The 12,328-nt window shown below is 43.1% G+C and overlaps 1 protein-coding gene across 3 annotated transcripts in view; it reads right to left on the minus strand.

Annotated features, from left to right (window-relative positions):
* The window catches only part of TPR (translocated promoter region, nuclear basket protein), a 35,337-nt gene extending 23,078 nt beyond the window's left edge, over window positions 1-12,259 (minus strand). For all 3 annotated transcript variants that reach the window (XM_051793480.1, XM_051793471.1, XM_051793461.1), the window contains exons 1-18: window positions 12,080-12,259; window positions 10,081-10,185; window positions 9,576-9,649; window positions 8,564-8,660; window positions 8,140-8,243; window positions 7,344-7,508; window positions 7,002-7,094; window positions 6,792-6,872; window positions 5,698-5,785; window positions 5,044-5,184; window positions 4,265-4,356; window positions 3,321-3,518; window positions 2,729-2,836; window positions 1,987-2,213; window positions 1,121-1,284; window positions 902-1,041; window positions 668-816; window positions 211-373 (exon numbers count right to left, since the gene is read on the minus strand). In XM_051793480.1, the coding sequence (XP_051649440.1) occupies window positions 211-373; window positions 668-816; window positions 902-1,041; window positions 1,121-1,284; window positions 1,987-2,213; window positions 2,729-2,836; window positions 3,321-3,518; window positions 4,265-4,356; window positions 5,044-5,184; window positions 5,698-5,785; window positions 6,792-6,872; window positions 7,002-7,094; window positions 7,344-7,508; window positions 8,140-8,243; window positions 8,564-8,660; window positions 9,576-9,649; window positions 10,081-10,185; window positions 12,080-12,230 (2,340 nt within the window). In that variant the 5' untranslated portion in view covers window positions 12,231-12,259. The remainder of the gene's footprint in view (window positions 1-210; window positions 374-667; window positions 817-901; window positions 1,042-1,120; window positions 1,285-1,986; window positions 2,214-2,728; window positions 2,837-3,320; window positions 3,519-4,264; window positions 4,357-5,043; window positions 5,185-5,697; window positions 5,786-6,791; window positions 6,873-7,001; window positions 7,095-7,343; window positions 7,509-8,139; window positions 8,244-8,563; window positions 8,661-9,575; window positions 9,650-10,080; window positions 10,186-12,079) is intronic.
* Window positions 12,260-12,328: the final 69 nt, after the last annotated feature.

The raw sequence follows: 12,328 nt of genomic DNA on the forward strand, positions 1-12,328 counted from the left end.
TTAATAAAAGGTTTTCATATCATAGATGGCATATTAAAATCCATGTGAATTTAACTAAGAAGAGTAAGAATGCAGCTGCTGGATATCCTGTTTTCTCTGTGAACTGAAACACCTTATTCTTATGTCTTCACTTAGTAATTTCAAGACAATCATAAGAAAAACTCTAGTACTCGCTTGAAATATCCAGCAGTGCCACAAACAATTACTAACCTCTGCCACTGCCAGTTTTTCATTAGCTCCCCTCAGGTCTTGAGTCATGGTGTTAATTATCTGCTCTTGCTTCTGAGTGGTGGCTGTGAGTTTCTGGGTTCTCTCGTGCAGAGAGGTGATTTCCCGGCGATATCCTTCCACGTTGTCCTGCAGCATTTCATACCTTCACAGGGAACAACAAAGCACAGCACGTGTTTGCCACATCCAACAGTTTAACTGCAGGAGGAGCATGCACACAGCTGTTTCATGGTTTTATGCAGCAGTTTTCACACGTGCCTCACTCTGCTGGAGGTTATACTCTTGCTCCCACCTCCACTATTAACTTCGTGTTCTTACACAGAATAGACAATATTGATGTTTAACTGGCAATTCTTCCTTAGCAAACAATATCAAGTAGCCAACATGATTCTGTGCCAGAGAACCCACACCTAAGGCTGGGTTAAAACAGCTGACTTACCGTTTGGAGGCAAACTCCAGCTGTGTGGATATCTTGGCATTTTGGGACCTCAGGTCTGTGACCTGCTCCTGAAGCTTTTCGTTTTGTTCATTCAGCAGCTTGTCGTTCTCTGCCTTTTCTTTTTTATAGTTCTCAAAAACTTCCTGCAACTACGACAAAGAACAGATATAAAAGTGTTACCATGAGTAAAAAGAAACAGTGACAGTTTTTTCTAGTGCCTGCTGAAAAATGTACCTGCTTCAGTGCAGCCTTAGCCTCCACAGTCTCCACGGACTCACTCATGGACACGGGGGCAGGAGTTGACATGGTCGGAGGTAAACTGGGCCGCTTTGGAGTGGAGGTGAGACAGAGCTCCTCTGGTAACATACCTGAAGCTAAAGAAACACAAAGGGGGTTTTAAAGGACACAATTCCTGCCGAAGCAGATCACACAGCCCCACTGCAGTGGGGTTACCTTGCAGAGGGATGATGGCTCCCGTGGTCTGGGTGAGCAGGATGCGGAACATGTCCCGCTGCCGGATGATGGACTCCACGAGCTGCAGCTGGTGCTGCCGTGACTCCCGCAGCTGGTGGAGCTCACCCAGGGCTTCGTCCAGCTGGCTCTGGAGCTCAGAAATCCTGGAACAACAGCGGCTTTCAGTAACACACACAGTAAGGTCTTCACGGATATCAAGGTGTTCTGGGCTCTTCCTTTCAGGAGAGACATTGAGGGGCTGGAGGGTGTGCAGGGAAGGGAAGGGAGCTGGGAAGGGGCTGGAGCAGCAGGAGCAGCTGAGGGAGCTGGGGGGGCTCAGCCTGGAGAAAAGGAGGCTCAGGGGGGACCTTCTGGCTCTGCAACCCCCTGACAGGAGGGGGGAGCCGGGGGGGGTCGGGCTCTGCTCCCAGGGAACAAGGGACAGGAGGAGAGGGAACGGCCTCCAGCTGTGCCAGGGGAGGCTCAGGTTGGACAGGAGGAGCAATTTCCTCCTGGAAAGGGTGGTCAGGCCTTAGCAGGCACTGCCCAGGGAGGTTTGGAGTGCCCAGCCCTGGAGGTGTCCCAGGAAGGCCTGGCCGTGGCACTCAGTGCTCTGGGCTGGGGGACAAGGTGGGCATCGGGCACAGGGGGGATTCCATGAGGTCTTTTCCAACCCCAAAGATCCTGTGATTCTCTGACACAGTCCTGCAAACTTCAGCCTTTGGGTTGCTATTTGTAGATGGTAACAAAAGTAGCCCTCTTCCATGAAAAGCAGAATACAGGCAATTCTACTCCTGGGAATAACTTCACAGAAGTCAGCAGCATGAGCAGAGAAACAATTTACTAGAAGGAAAGGGGTGACTTACTTAGATGATGCTGTTTCCTGCTCCTCTTTTTCTCTAGCCTCTCCCAGCTCCCTAAGAGCCACCAAGAGACGCTGATTCTGCTGCTGAAGTTCTTGGATATTTCTGTAGGAGACCAGATGCTGAGTGATCACTTCAGAAGAGCTGCTGATGTCAGCAGAGCTCACTGCTTCCTCACGGATCACGTGATTGCCTCTGGCTTCTTCCAGTTCCATCAGCAGCACACAAATCTGAAAGAGAATGTTCCAGAGTGAAGTTTGCACACAGACTCAAAAGTCTGCTCTGAAAAACAACATGTGAAAAATAAAGTACTTGGAAATTCAGGGGTTTTTTCTACAATATACAATTACAGTCAATAAATCCTTGTAAGACAGTTACATTCTAGAAAAATGAGTCTGACAAAAGGCAACAAGATCAGAAGTGGATAATCTGTGTTCAGTTCTGCAAACAGATAACAGGACATTTCAATCAAAAGGGCATATATGTGAGTTTCCCACGTCAGATATTTAACACTATTATCCTACAGCAGCATCACTTCTACCCAGCTCAACTTACTGAAGTTGTGAAAGCAGAAATAGCAGTACCATGATGTTCTAAGGAGAAGCTTTTAATATCACCAAGGCACTTAGGACAACCAGAGTCTACACATGGCTGAACACAACTTCCAAACGAACATCAAAAATACAGCACCATATTAATAAATCAATCACAAATAGCACATTTAACCATAACAACATTGGCTCACCTGCTGGGAAAGATCTTTTACTCGAACTTCCAGTCTCTGGGTTTCTCTCTCAAAGAAAGAGGCGTGTTTGTTGGCTTGATCTGCCTTATCCTGCAAGCAATGGATCTCCTGCAAGCAGACAGGAAGGAACACATCACCACTCAACTCACATTCCTCTAAAGACAGATAACATCATGTGCACACATGCCTTGTGAACCAAACTGCTCTTTAAAGTTACACTCCCAAGGTTAAACTCCAGGTGTTTTGGAATCAAAAGCCACACTCTTTCATGCTGTACTGCTATATGGATGAAAATTAACAGGAAGGGAGCACTGAACTCCAATTTTATGTCAATGGACAGACAAATACTAAACTACTCGCTCAGAAAACAAGAGATTGTAAATCTTCACTATAAAAAACTACGAATTATGTTGCTTTTGTAAAATTCTTTGTACAGTCCCATAAACCACAAGCCACAAAGTTCCACAGGTCTTTTCCCACAACAGAAGTTGACTGAGAGACCCATTTTATACATTTCCAACAGCAATTAGGCTTAAAGAATTAAAAATTATTTTTTCCCATCATTTTACATGCTCTTTTATTTTCCACTGACCTTCATAGCTTGTTCAAGCTTTGCAGACAGACTTGCAACAGCTTTTTGGGATCGCTCGAATTCCTCACGCTGACGTTTCAGGATCGGGGCTTTGGCTTCCACTTCCTGCACTATTTCATCCAAATATTTATTGATTCTCTTGTTCTCCAGCTTTTCCATATGCAACTGATCCTGAGATTCTACATAGGCATTGTAGAGCTGCAACAAAAGGTTTCTTGGTTTGTTTTCGATAGATGTTCTCTTAAAAAGAACCACTGGTCATTATACAATTTATACCTTAAGGCAGTATAATTTTATATAATTCTACACCAGTTAATTCAGAGAAACAAGTTGGACTTTCAAAACAATATGTTTTTAGGGCTCATACCACGGCAAAACAGGTACAGTTATTAATTTAAAAATAGCAAGCTTTATAGTGCAACTGTCTGCAATAAAAGAATTCGACGTAAAAGGCACAAATCTTAAACAAATTTAAGACAACAGAAATATCAAAACTAGTAACACAAAAGAAAGTAATTTAATAGTTGGACAGAACATCAGTAGCAAATAATGAAAACACAAATTACATAAATAGAAACATAAAAACCCCTAGAATTCACATGAGCTATGGCTATATTAATTTTTTTTGCAAGTATAAGCCAAAAGCACAGCAGTACAGATTATACAATTATGGAAATAAGTAAAAAAAGTCTGCATATATAAAATAAGTTTATTTTAGCAAAATCTACTTATTTCTGAATTTGATCTACTAAACAAAAACTGTAAGGTATATTGAAAAAACTCCCAGTAACTTAGCAAGCAAAGTCTGCCTCAAATAAGATTTCACTCACTTCAGGGATTACACCAAATCCAAACCAGCGAACCAAGGCTGCACCTTTACTTTATTAGTGTCTCTCTGATGGCATTTCAAGGCCCTTGCTAATGAAGAATTTCTCCTCACTCACCTCAGTTAACTTCATTCCAGGCTTGACCACTTTGGCTACAGCTGCAGCAGTGGGAGACATGGCTGCCAGCTCCTCCTCGGACAGGATGGCTCCTGGAGACACAACCCCATTAAAAAGCTGCAATAATTCCCTCCATCAGTATTCTTTATTAATCTAAACCATGTCTCATACACCTTTCTAACTCCTGTATTCTAAATTACTATTTTAAGCCCTTAAAGTTTCTAGTTTAAGAGCTTTCTGTAATTTTTATTATACACATTCATGTGCGAGTGACTGGTATTACCTACAATATTCCAAGGCATACATTATCAGTGTCTCTGTCTAGTTTAACTGGAAATGCTGAAAAGCTTTTACTATTGGGACTCTTCAAATTGAGATCATTTCAGAACATCAGTAATTGAAATAGCTGGAGTGAAGTTTAACCTCAGGTTTCTTATCACACTGCCAGATCTTTAGAGTAGCAGAACACTGGTTTATTTTCATTAAATTAACATAGGGATACAGCAAATATACTTCATTCTTCTGCTCCTTACTGCTCTGTTCTTTTTCCTTTAGAAATTACTGATAAGAGGCAAACAACAACAAAGACAAAACCAGAACATCGAGCACTGAGTAAGATTTAACGTTAAAGCTTTGTTTTCTATTATTTGGGGTTTTTTTTAAAAAGAGGAAAATATGAATAGTTTATCATTTCCACTTCCATCCTTCAGCACAGTATTCTCATGCAAGAGAACAGGAAGGCTGAGATTTTCTGTATTTCAGTCCCAGCAGGATCCCACCTTTGCGTTTCGTAGCAGACAGTAAATCGTTGGCATTCTCCAGCTCCTTCTCCAGCTTACTGATCTTCTCTCTCAGTTCCTTTTCCATCACAGCTTTGGACTCTTCCACCTCAGCCAAATGCTCCTGGGCTGCTTTATTAGCTACAATTAAATCAGACAGGCAGGTTGTGTGTTGTGGTTGGTTTCATTTATTTATTTTTAAAAATACCAAAATTCACCCATGTACCTTAAATTTTACTTTAACTGTATATGATCTGCAGAAGCTCATGTGATTAAAAAAACAGTAGCATGAGAGAAGCATGAATCACTGCCTGTCACCTTTGCTTAGAAAAGGGTAAAAAGTTTGAACTGTCCTTTTATTAGAGAAAGGGAATCTAAAATAAGAAACTAAAGCGAAGACATATCTTGCAAAACTAGATCCTCTCATCAAAATGCAAAGTAAAATTCCAGGTTTATTTGAAAGTAGTTCCCCAAACACGAGTAAATTCAACTCGTCAGCTAAAATATTTACTACAAAGTGACTGCTGTTCTCATCATCCCAGAAGCCCAGTGCAGTCCCTTCCCTGAACACACAAACCCCATTTTTCAATGCATCAAGGTACCAAAAAGGAGCACAACTGCTCTCCTCCCTTTGCCATCTCGTTCCCAGCTTACCTTCCCCTGCTTCCTTCAGGAGCTTGTGCAACTCTTCCACTGCTCCTGTCAGCTCATTGCTCTTGGCCTCAGAGTCGTCAGCAGCACTCTAAAAAAAAGCATTTTAGCCCACCTTTAGTACACAGAAATAGCAACTGGATCTTTATAAGGAAGCTTAAACTGACCAAAAACTAGGAGTAAAATGCTAACAGAGTCAACTAAACTGGATAATCCTTTCCACTTGGATTAAGTCTCACTTTGATGCAAACTGCACATCTGAGAGTAAGAAGTGTCAAATATGGATTTGAAATGACAATTCCCAATACAATGTCTGGCCTTTAGCTTCTGGCTCTGTTCCTTCTCTTCACCAAAGAAACGTGGGAGAAGTTTTGAGAACTCAATTTTGATCAGTCTGAAAAATTCGGTATTTTGAGGCAATTTTATATAAATAATTTATGTTTCTTTGCTTCCAGTTAGAGATCTCACAAGTGCAAGCACAAACCACAATGTTTATGTGGGTATTTAAGCAAGAAAACTCAAGCAACAGAGCTCAGCAAGCTGTGAACATAGTTTGTGTAAAGCAAAGAGCAAGCAGGTGTCTGCTTTAGCTGACTTTGTCCTAGTCAATACACTACAGGGTGTTTTTCACTCTTTGAGCCAACAAAACAAATATAAGTTATTTGTTTAGATAGTGTGTCATTATTTGGCAGAATCCAGGACATTCAGCTGTGTCTTAATCAGGTCACTGTGTTATTTGAAATCAGCTTCTACTAACCAAACATCACTTGCACAGTCACACTTCACACACAAACTTTTATACCCTAATTTATCCCAAGACATAACCACATTCTTACAGGAAGCCTCAAAACAGTGAACATAAAATTAATATTTCACTCCCAGTTTTGCTTAATCTACAAGATAATCCAAACAATGTGAGATTTCAAATGCTAAGACAGCAGCAAAGAAAACAACATTTTGGATGCTTTGCAGTGTTCTGCAATGGAAGTCAGTCCTTCCCACATCCACCCTTTGTGGGGAAGAAACCCCACACTGGCCTGATTACACTTAACACTGATATTCAGCCCCAGATATACACTTAGAATCAATAAACTCACCTTATACAAGTTGGATAATTTCATGTGGGCATTCAGCTCGTTGTGGAATCTCTCCTCCATACTTGCCTGCTGCTCTTTTGCCTGGCAAATTAAAGGAGAGACAGGGCAGGGGAGCATTCCACTACTTCTGTTTCACACATTTTATTTTTCCATTTGTAGAAGCAACAATAATGCTGTTCCACATATTCACATATATTCCAGTTGTCTCACCTCCTTCAGTTTATTCAAAAGTTCTTCCACATGTTTCTGAAGGTTTTCATTTGACTGTTTCAAGCTGTTCACCTGTTCCTCCAGTCTGGAAACCTATTCAAAGAAGAAATGAGAACACCATACAGATATTTTACTTTCTAGTCCAGTTTATTTTGGAAAATACCCATCTCATTGCTTTTTACTTTAAAAAAACCCCCAGAACTCGCAGGAAGAGCATAAATGGTAACTCTAATACAGTTATTAAAGTACTTGGCTTTGTTTAATACAGTTAGTCAGGTGGTATAATTGACAAAATGACAATCAGGTGGTATAAACAACAAAAGCACTCAGTAGTTACATTACCTCCTCTTTTTTGTTCTCCAGACTGCATTTGAGCTCCAAGATTTCATTGCCTTTCTCCCTGGCAGTATGCAGAAGTTCATCTGTTTTGGCTTTCAACTCAGTATTCAGCCACGTGTTTTGATTCTGCAGCAGCTCTTTTTCTTGCTCCAACCTTTTCTCACGGTACTAAGAAGGCAAATTGCACAGTGAAATTGTGCTGGTTCCCCAGAAAACAAATTAAACTACTCTGATCAGAGGAGGAGTAGCAAAAATGTACTGTACTTTGGTAAATAACACCAAATGACAGGCAGTGGTCTTTATTACATTGGTAATAAGTTACCAAGGAATTCTTGCCACTTGAGTTAGTTTCCTCAAAGTTTATGTTAGCTGGGAATATTAACTAGATTAATACCTAGTTAAAGGAAATTATTTAGTGTATTGAAGTTTTCCTCCTTTTTTCTCCTTTCCCCCTCTCTTTATGGAGTTTATTCTGCCCACAGAGAAAGGGTGCAGGTTCACAACCAATTATTTTTCTCCTCTCTACCTGCCCTCCTGGACCTGGAGTCCCTCCCAGTGGGTAGGAGAGGCCACCACTACCACCACTGATGCTTGGACATGCTTGCCCAACTTGATACCCCTTGTCTTCTGTGAACACACACCTCACTTCCACTCACAGCCACCAACTTCATAATAAAGCAATCTGCTATAAATAACAGGAGCTCCCTTGCCCTACTTTCAGAGGGAATCATGCCCAGATGATTACATCACACCCAAACAACTCAGAACACACACACTGTGCATACTGAGTCCTGCTCACCTTCATGGAAACATCTGATGTTTGAAGCTCATCCAGCTTCAACTGAAGTTTGGCCTTTTCTGTGTTTGCTTCTGCAAGCTTTTCATTTAAGCGTTTTACATCCTCTGCAGGAGGGAAATCAGTGTTAAAAACACCTTAATTGTGTAACAGCTTTGATTACTCACATAACTAAATTGTAAAGAATGAGAACAGGCAAGATGTAATGTATGTAATTGTATGCTGGGCAGTAAGGTATGGTTTTAAATCTACAAAAACAAGCACCAAACTGCTGGTTTTCTGCAATTAGTGTGTTATTTCCTGCCTTCTTTCCTTTCCTCTAAATACTGATTCCTGCTAATCCATTACTTGGTGCTGCCTGGCTACTCCACTTAATTCAATTGCTGAAGTATGTCTTTTTATTCAGTATTTTATGACTTGGCTGTACCATTTAAATGTTCAACCTCCTGGGATCGCCTTTCGCTTGTTCGAACCAAGTCTCTCTTCTCAGCTTCCAGTTCTTCCTTCTCTCTACTTAACTGGCTCTGAAAAAAATGGAAAAAAAATCAATAAAGAAACGTGACCAGCTCTCTGCAACAGTTTATAGTCACCACTCACACTCAGGATCACACAGCAGCAAGCTAAACCTCAGTAAGTCACTCTAGCCAAGTGAAAACTCAGATAAGAGGCTTACAGAGTGGGGAGCTGAATCAGTCTAACAATAGGAACTGTTCAAAACTGCATTTAATTTTAGTATTCTTTGAAAGACAGATTGGATACTCAAGACTTCGTTGAAACAGTTTTAGTTGGTTCAATAAAAGAGGTAAGCAAGAAATGAATCTGTGTAAAAAAAAATCAAAATAAAAATCAAATCAAAGTCAATGATCTTGGATTATTTATAGGCAACAGCAGTGCCTGTGCCTTCAAGATGCCACTACAAAGCACCTCAGTCAGGCCTAGGTAAGCCCCCCTGGGGAAACAATCAGATCAATCCTGTTATTGTGGAAAAATCAATCTAATAATCTTGGGTTTGCTTCCTGCTCCAAAATTACTGTTCTGTTGGATCATTCAGCTCAATGACCCATCCTGCAACCCCAGACTTCTGAGCATAACACTGAGCATAAAAGGAAAACTGTGCCTGAGAGTGGGAAAGAATGGGGAAAACCAGAATTCTTGTTTATACCTCTGTCTGAATTTTCGGGGTTTGGCTAAAGTCACTCCCCAACAGGTTTCAGCCAGAATGGAACAATCCATCCCAACTGAAACAAAGGGGCTCCTCACCTGTCACTCAGTTTGCTAAAACACCAGCTTTTACTGAGGTAAGCCCACATGCTTTTCCTGTACACATGTAAATAGGGACATACTGGTCCAGCCCAGCTGGGAACTGGCTGCACTCTGTGCTACCCAGAGAATCCAGGTGAATCCCAGGATTTGAGGTTATGGCCACGTTCCCCCTGTACCTGAACGGCCGCGTTCCGGTCCTGGGCAGCCTCGAGCTCCTTGTTCTTCTCACTGAGTGACTTCAGCTGCTCATCTGTTGGGTGAGAACAAACAGTACTGAGGGATCTCCACTGGAATATGACAACATTCACTCTTCAAATGGAACCGAGTCAAAAATTCCCTTTAAAATCTTTAATAAAAAAAAAAAAGCAACAAACAATTCCAGACTTCCCTCTGAATGGACAGGGTGGTGTTGTGGCAGACTAAGGCAATCTTTAGAGCAAAGCACTTATTATGCACATTAATTCATTACTACAAAAATCACAAAGCAAGGTGGGTTTTTTCCATTAGGACAAAAAAATCTCATTAAAAAGGCCGACTTGACCCCAAAACCAAAGCACCTCTTTACGAGCAGAAACACAAGGGCAGCTGCTGATGGATTTGCGACTCCTAAAGAATTCCAGCAGAAACTGGGCTAAGGGATGGATATTCTGCCCGTTCTTCAGGAATGCACAGTTCACTTACGAAGCTTTTTGAGCTCCTCCCGCAGAGTTTGACATTCCTGGGTCTCATTCACAAGCCTCTCCTGACTCTGAGCCAGTCGCTTTTCCACTTCAAAGTACTGTTGTTCTGCAGGGTAACAAAGTCAGCTCAGTTGCATTTCATAAACATTTCCTTTTCTTTCTCACCTTTACCAAGAATCCTTATTAACAGACATTTCTACCAAAGAAAGGCATTTATAAAGAAAATATCTAAAAATACTAAGACTGTAGTGGAATTCGAAGAAGAAAAAAAGCATTTTTAAAAGCAAAAAGCTGCACTTCCACATTGAATTAGTATTTTTTAAAATATTTTGCTAGCATGAAAAGTTTCCAGAAATTCTGATATGTTTCAACCTGGTCTAGTGGGAGGTTCCAGTCACGGCAGGGGGTTGAAACAAGATGAGCTTTAAGGTCCCTTCGAACCCAAACTGTTCTGTGATTCTACAAAATGATCCATCAAATAACAGCCTAATGAATCTGAATAGTTCTTTAACATTTCTGATGTAGCCACAGATGTTGTAGCAGCACAATTATGCAATGTGCTTCCATCAACTTACAACTTGTTTTACCTCTGAAGTATTTACCTGCATGTACAATAAACCCCACATAATCCTAGATATCAAGGGGTTTGACTGGGAAAAGTTGTAATGAACGCTTCCTAAAATGAATTCCTGTGCTCTATTCCCTGAGTACTGAAAAGAATGATTAGGTTTGAATTTCTTTTATCTGAAACAGTAACTGTGTCATGGAGCTTCCCTGTAAAATACTCAGTAGAAGCAGAACTCTTGGGGAGAATGGGCTCCTAAGAAAGTCCTGAGAGATGTTTCTCTACCTCCTGCTTCCTCTCACACCTCTCAGCTTCAAATAATGTTGCCCCTCCTGCCACACATGAGAAGAATGGACTTGGAAGAGCACCCTGCTAAAACTGGTGGGTTCCCTTAATTCACGCTGCACTTGAATAATCCATTTAGCAAGGCTTCTATTGTGAAAGAGGCTGAAAGAAAGGTGGAAGTAAAGTGTCACATCAGAAGCATGTCACATTCCCAATAAATGAACTCATTCCCAACATTACACTCTTCTCTCCTGGTACTATTGTTCTGTGACCAAGTAACCTCCAAATCAACACAAAAACATTGATTCTCTCGGGACCATTTCACAGAATGGCCTTCAACATGTTATGTAGCACAAAGGTATAAACCTGAGGCTGTTTGGCAGGTGGGAAAACAAAACTCTATTTCTCCTCCACGATGAGGATCAGAGCAGGCTGAAGTAGAGAATCATCTGGGCTGGAAGAGACCTGAAAGGTCAGAGTCCAACCATCCCCCAGCACTGCCAAGGCCACCTGTAACCTGTGTCCCCAGGTGCCACAGCCACATGTTTTTTGGACACCTCCAGGGACGGGGACTCCACCACTGCCCGGGGCAGCTGTGCCAGGGCTGGACAACTCTTTCAGTGAAGAAATTTTCCCAATATCCAACCTGAGCCTCCCCTGGCACAGCCTGAGGCCGTTCCCTCTCCTCCTGTCCCTTGTTCCCTGGGAGCAGAGCCCGACCCCCCCCAGCTCCCCCCTCCTGTCAGGGGGTTGCAGAGCCAGAAGGTCCCCCCTGAGCCTCCTTTTCTCCAGGCTGAGCCCCCCCAGCTCCCTCAGCTGCTCCTGCTGCTCCAGCCCCTTCCCAGCTCCCTTCCCTTCCCTGCACACGCTCCAGTCCCTCAATGTTCTTTAAACCCACTCCAAATAGTTTTAACCCCGAACATTCTTGGTAAGAGAAAAAAAAAAAAAAAGAAAAAAGAAAGAGACTCCAGGAGCCAACGAGAGAGACCAAACACGACCAGGTTCCACTGCAGTGTCCTTCCCAGCCCCTTCTCAGCCTCACAGCCCCCAGGTACCCCCTGGAAGCCTCTGGAAGCCCCCCCCCCCCCCCGCCGCGCTCCCTCCCCTCAGCCAGGCCCGCGGGCCCGCCGCGCCCCCGGCCCGCACTCACCGCTGTCCACCTTGAAGCGCTCGTGGCGGGCGCGTAGCCCCTCGATCTCGCCCTGCTGGTCGCCCAGGAAGCGCTCCAGCTTGCCCTGCACGGCGCGGGGCAGCTTGGCGAGCTCGGCGCGCTCCAGGAGCTGCTGCAGCACGGCCGCCATGGCCGCGGCCCCGCCTCACTGCGCCCGCCCTCCAGCGCTTCCGCTTCCGCCGCCGCCGGCGCGGGGGCGGCGCGAGCGGCGCGGGAGAGCCCCGGGGC

Source organism: Manacus candei, unplaced genomic scaffold (genome assembly GCF_025592945.1).
Source record: "Manacus candei isolate 608988 ecotype Guabito, Panama unplaced genomic scaffold, ASM2559294v1 h1tg000005l, whole genome shotgun sequence".
NCBI classification, from domain to species: domain Eukaryota; kingdom Metazoa; phylum Chordata; class Aves; order Passeriformes; family Pipridae; genus Manacus; species Manacus candei.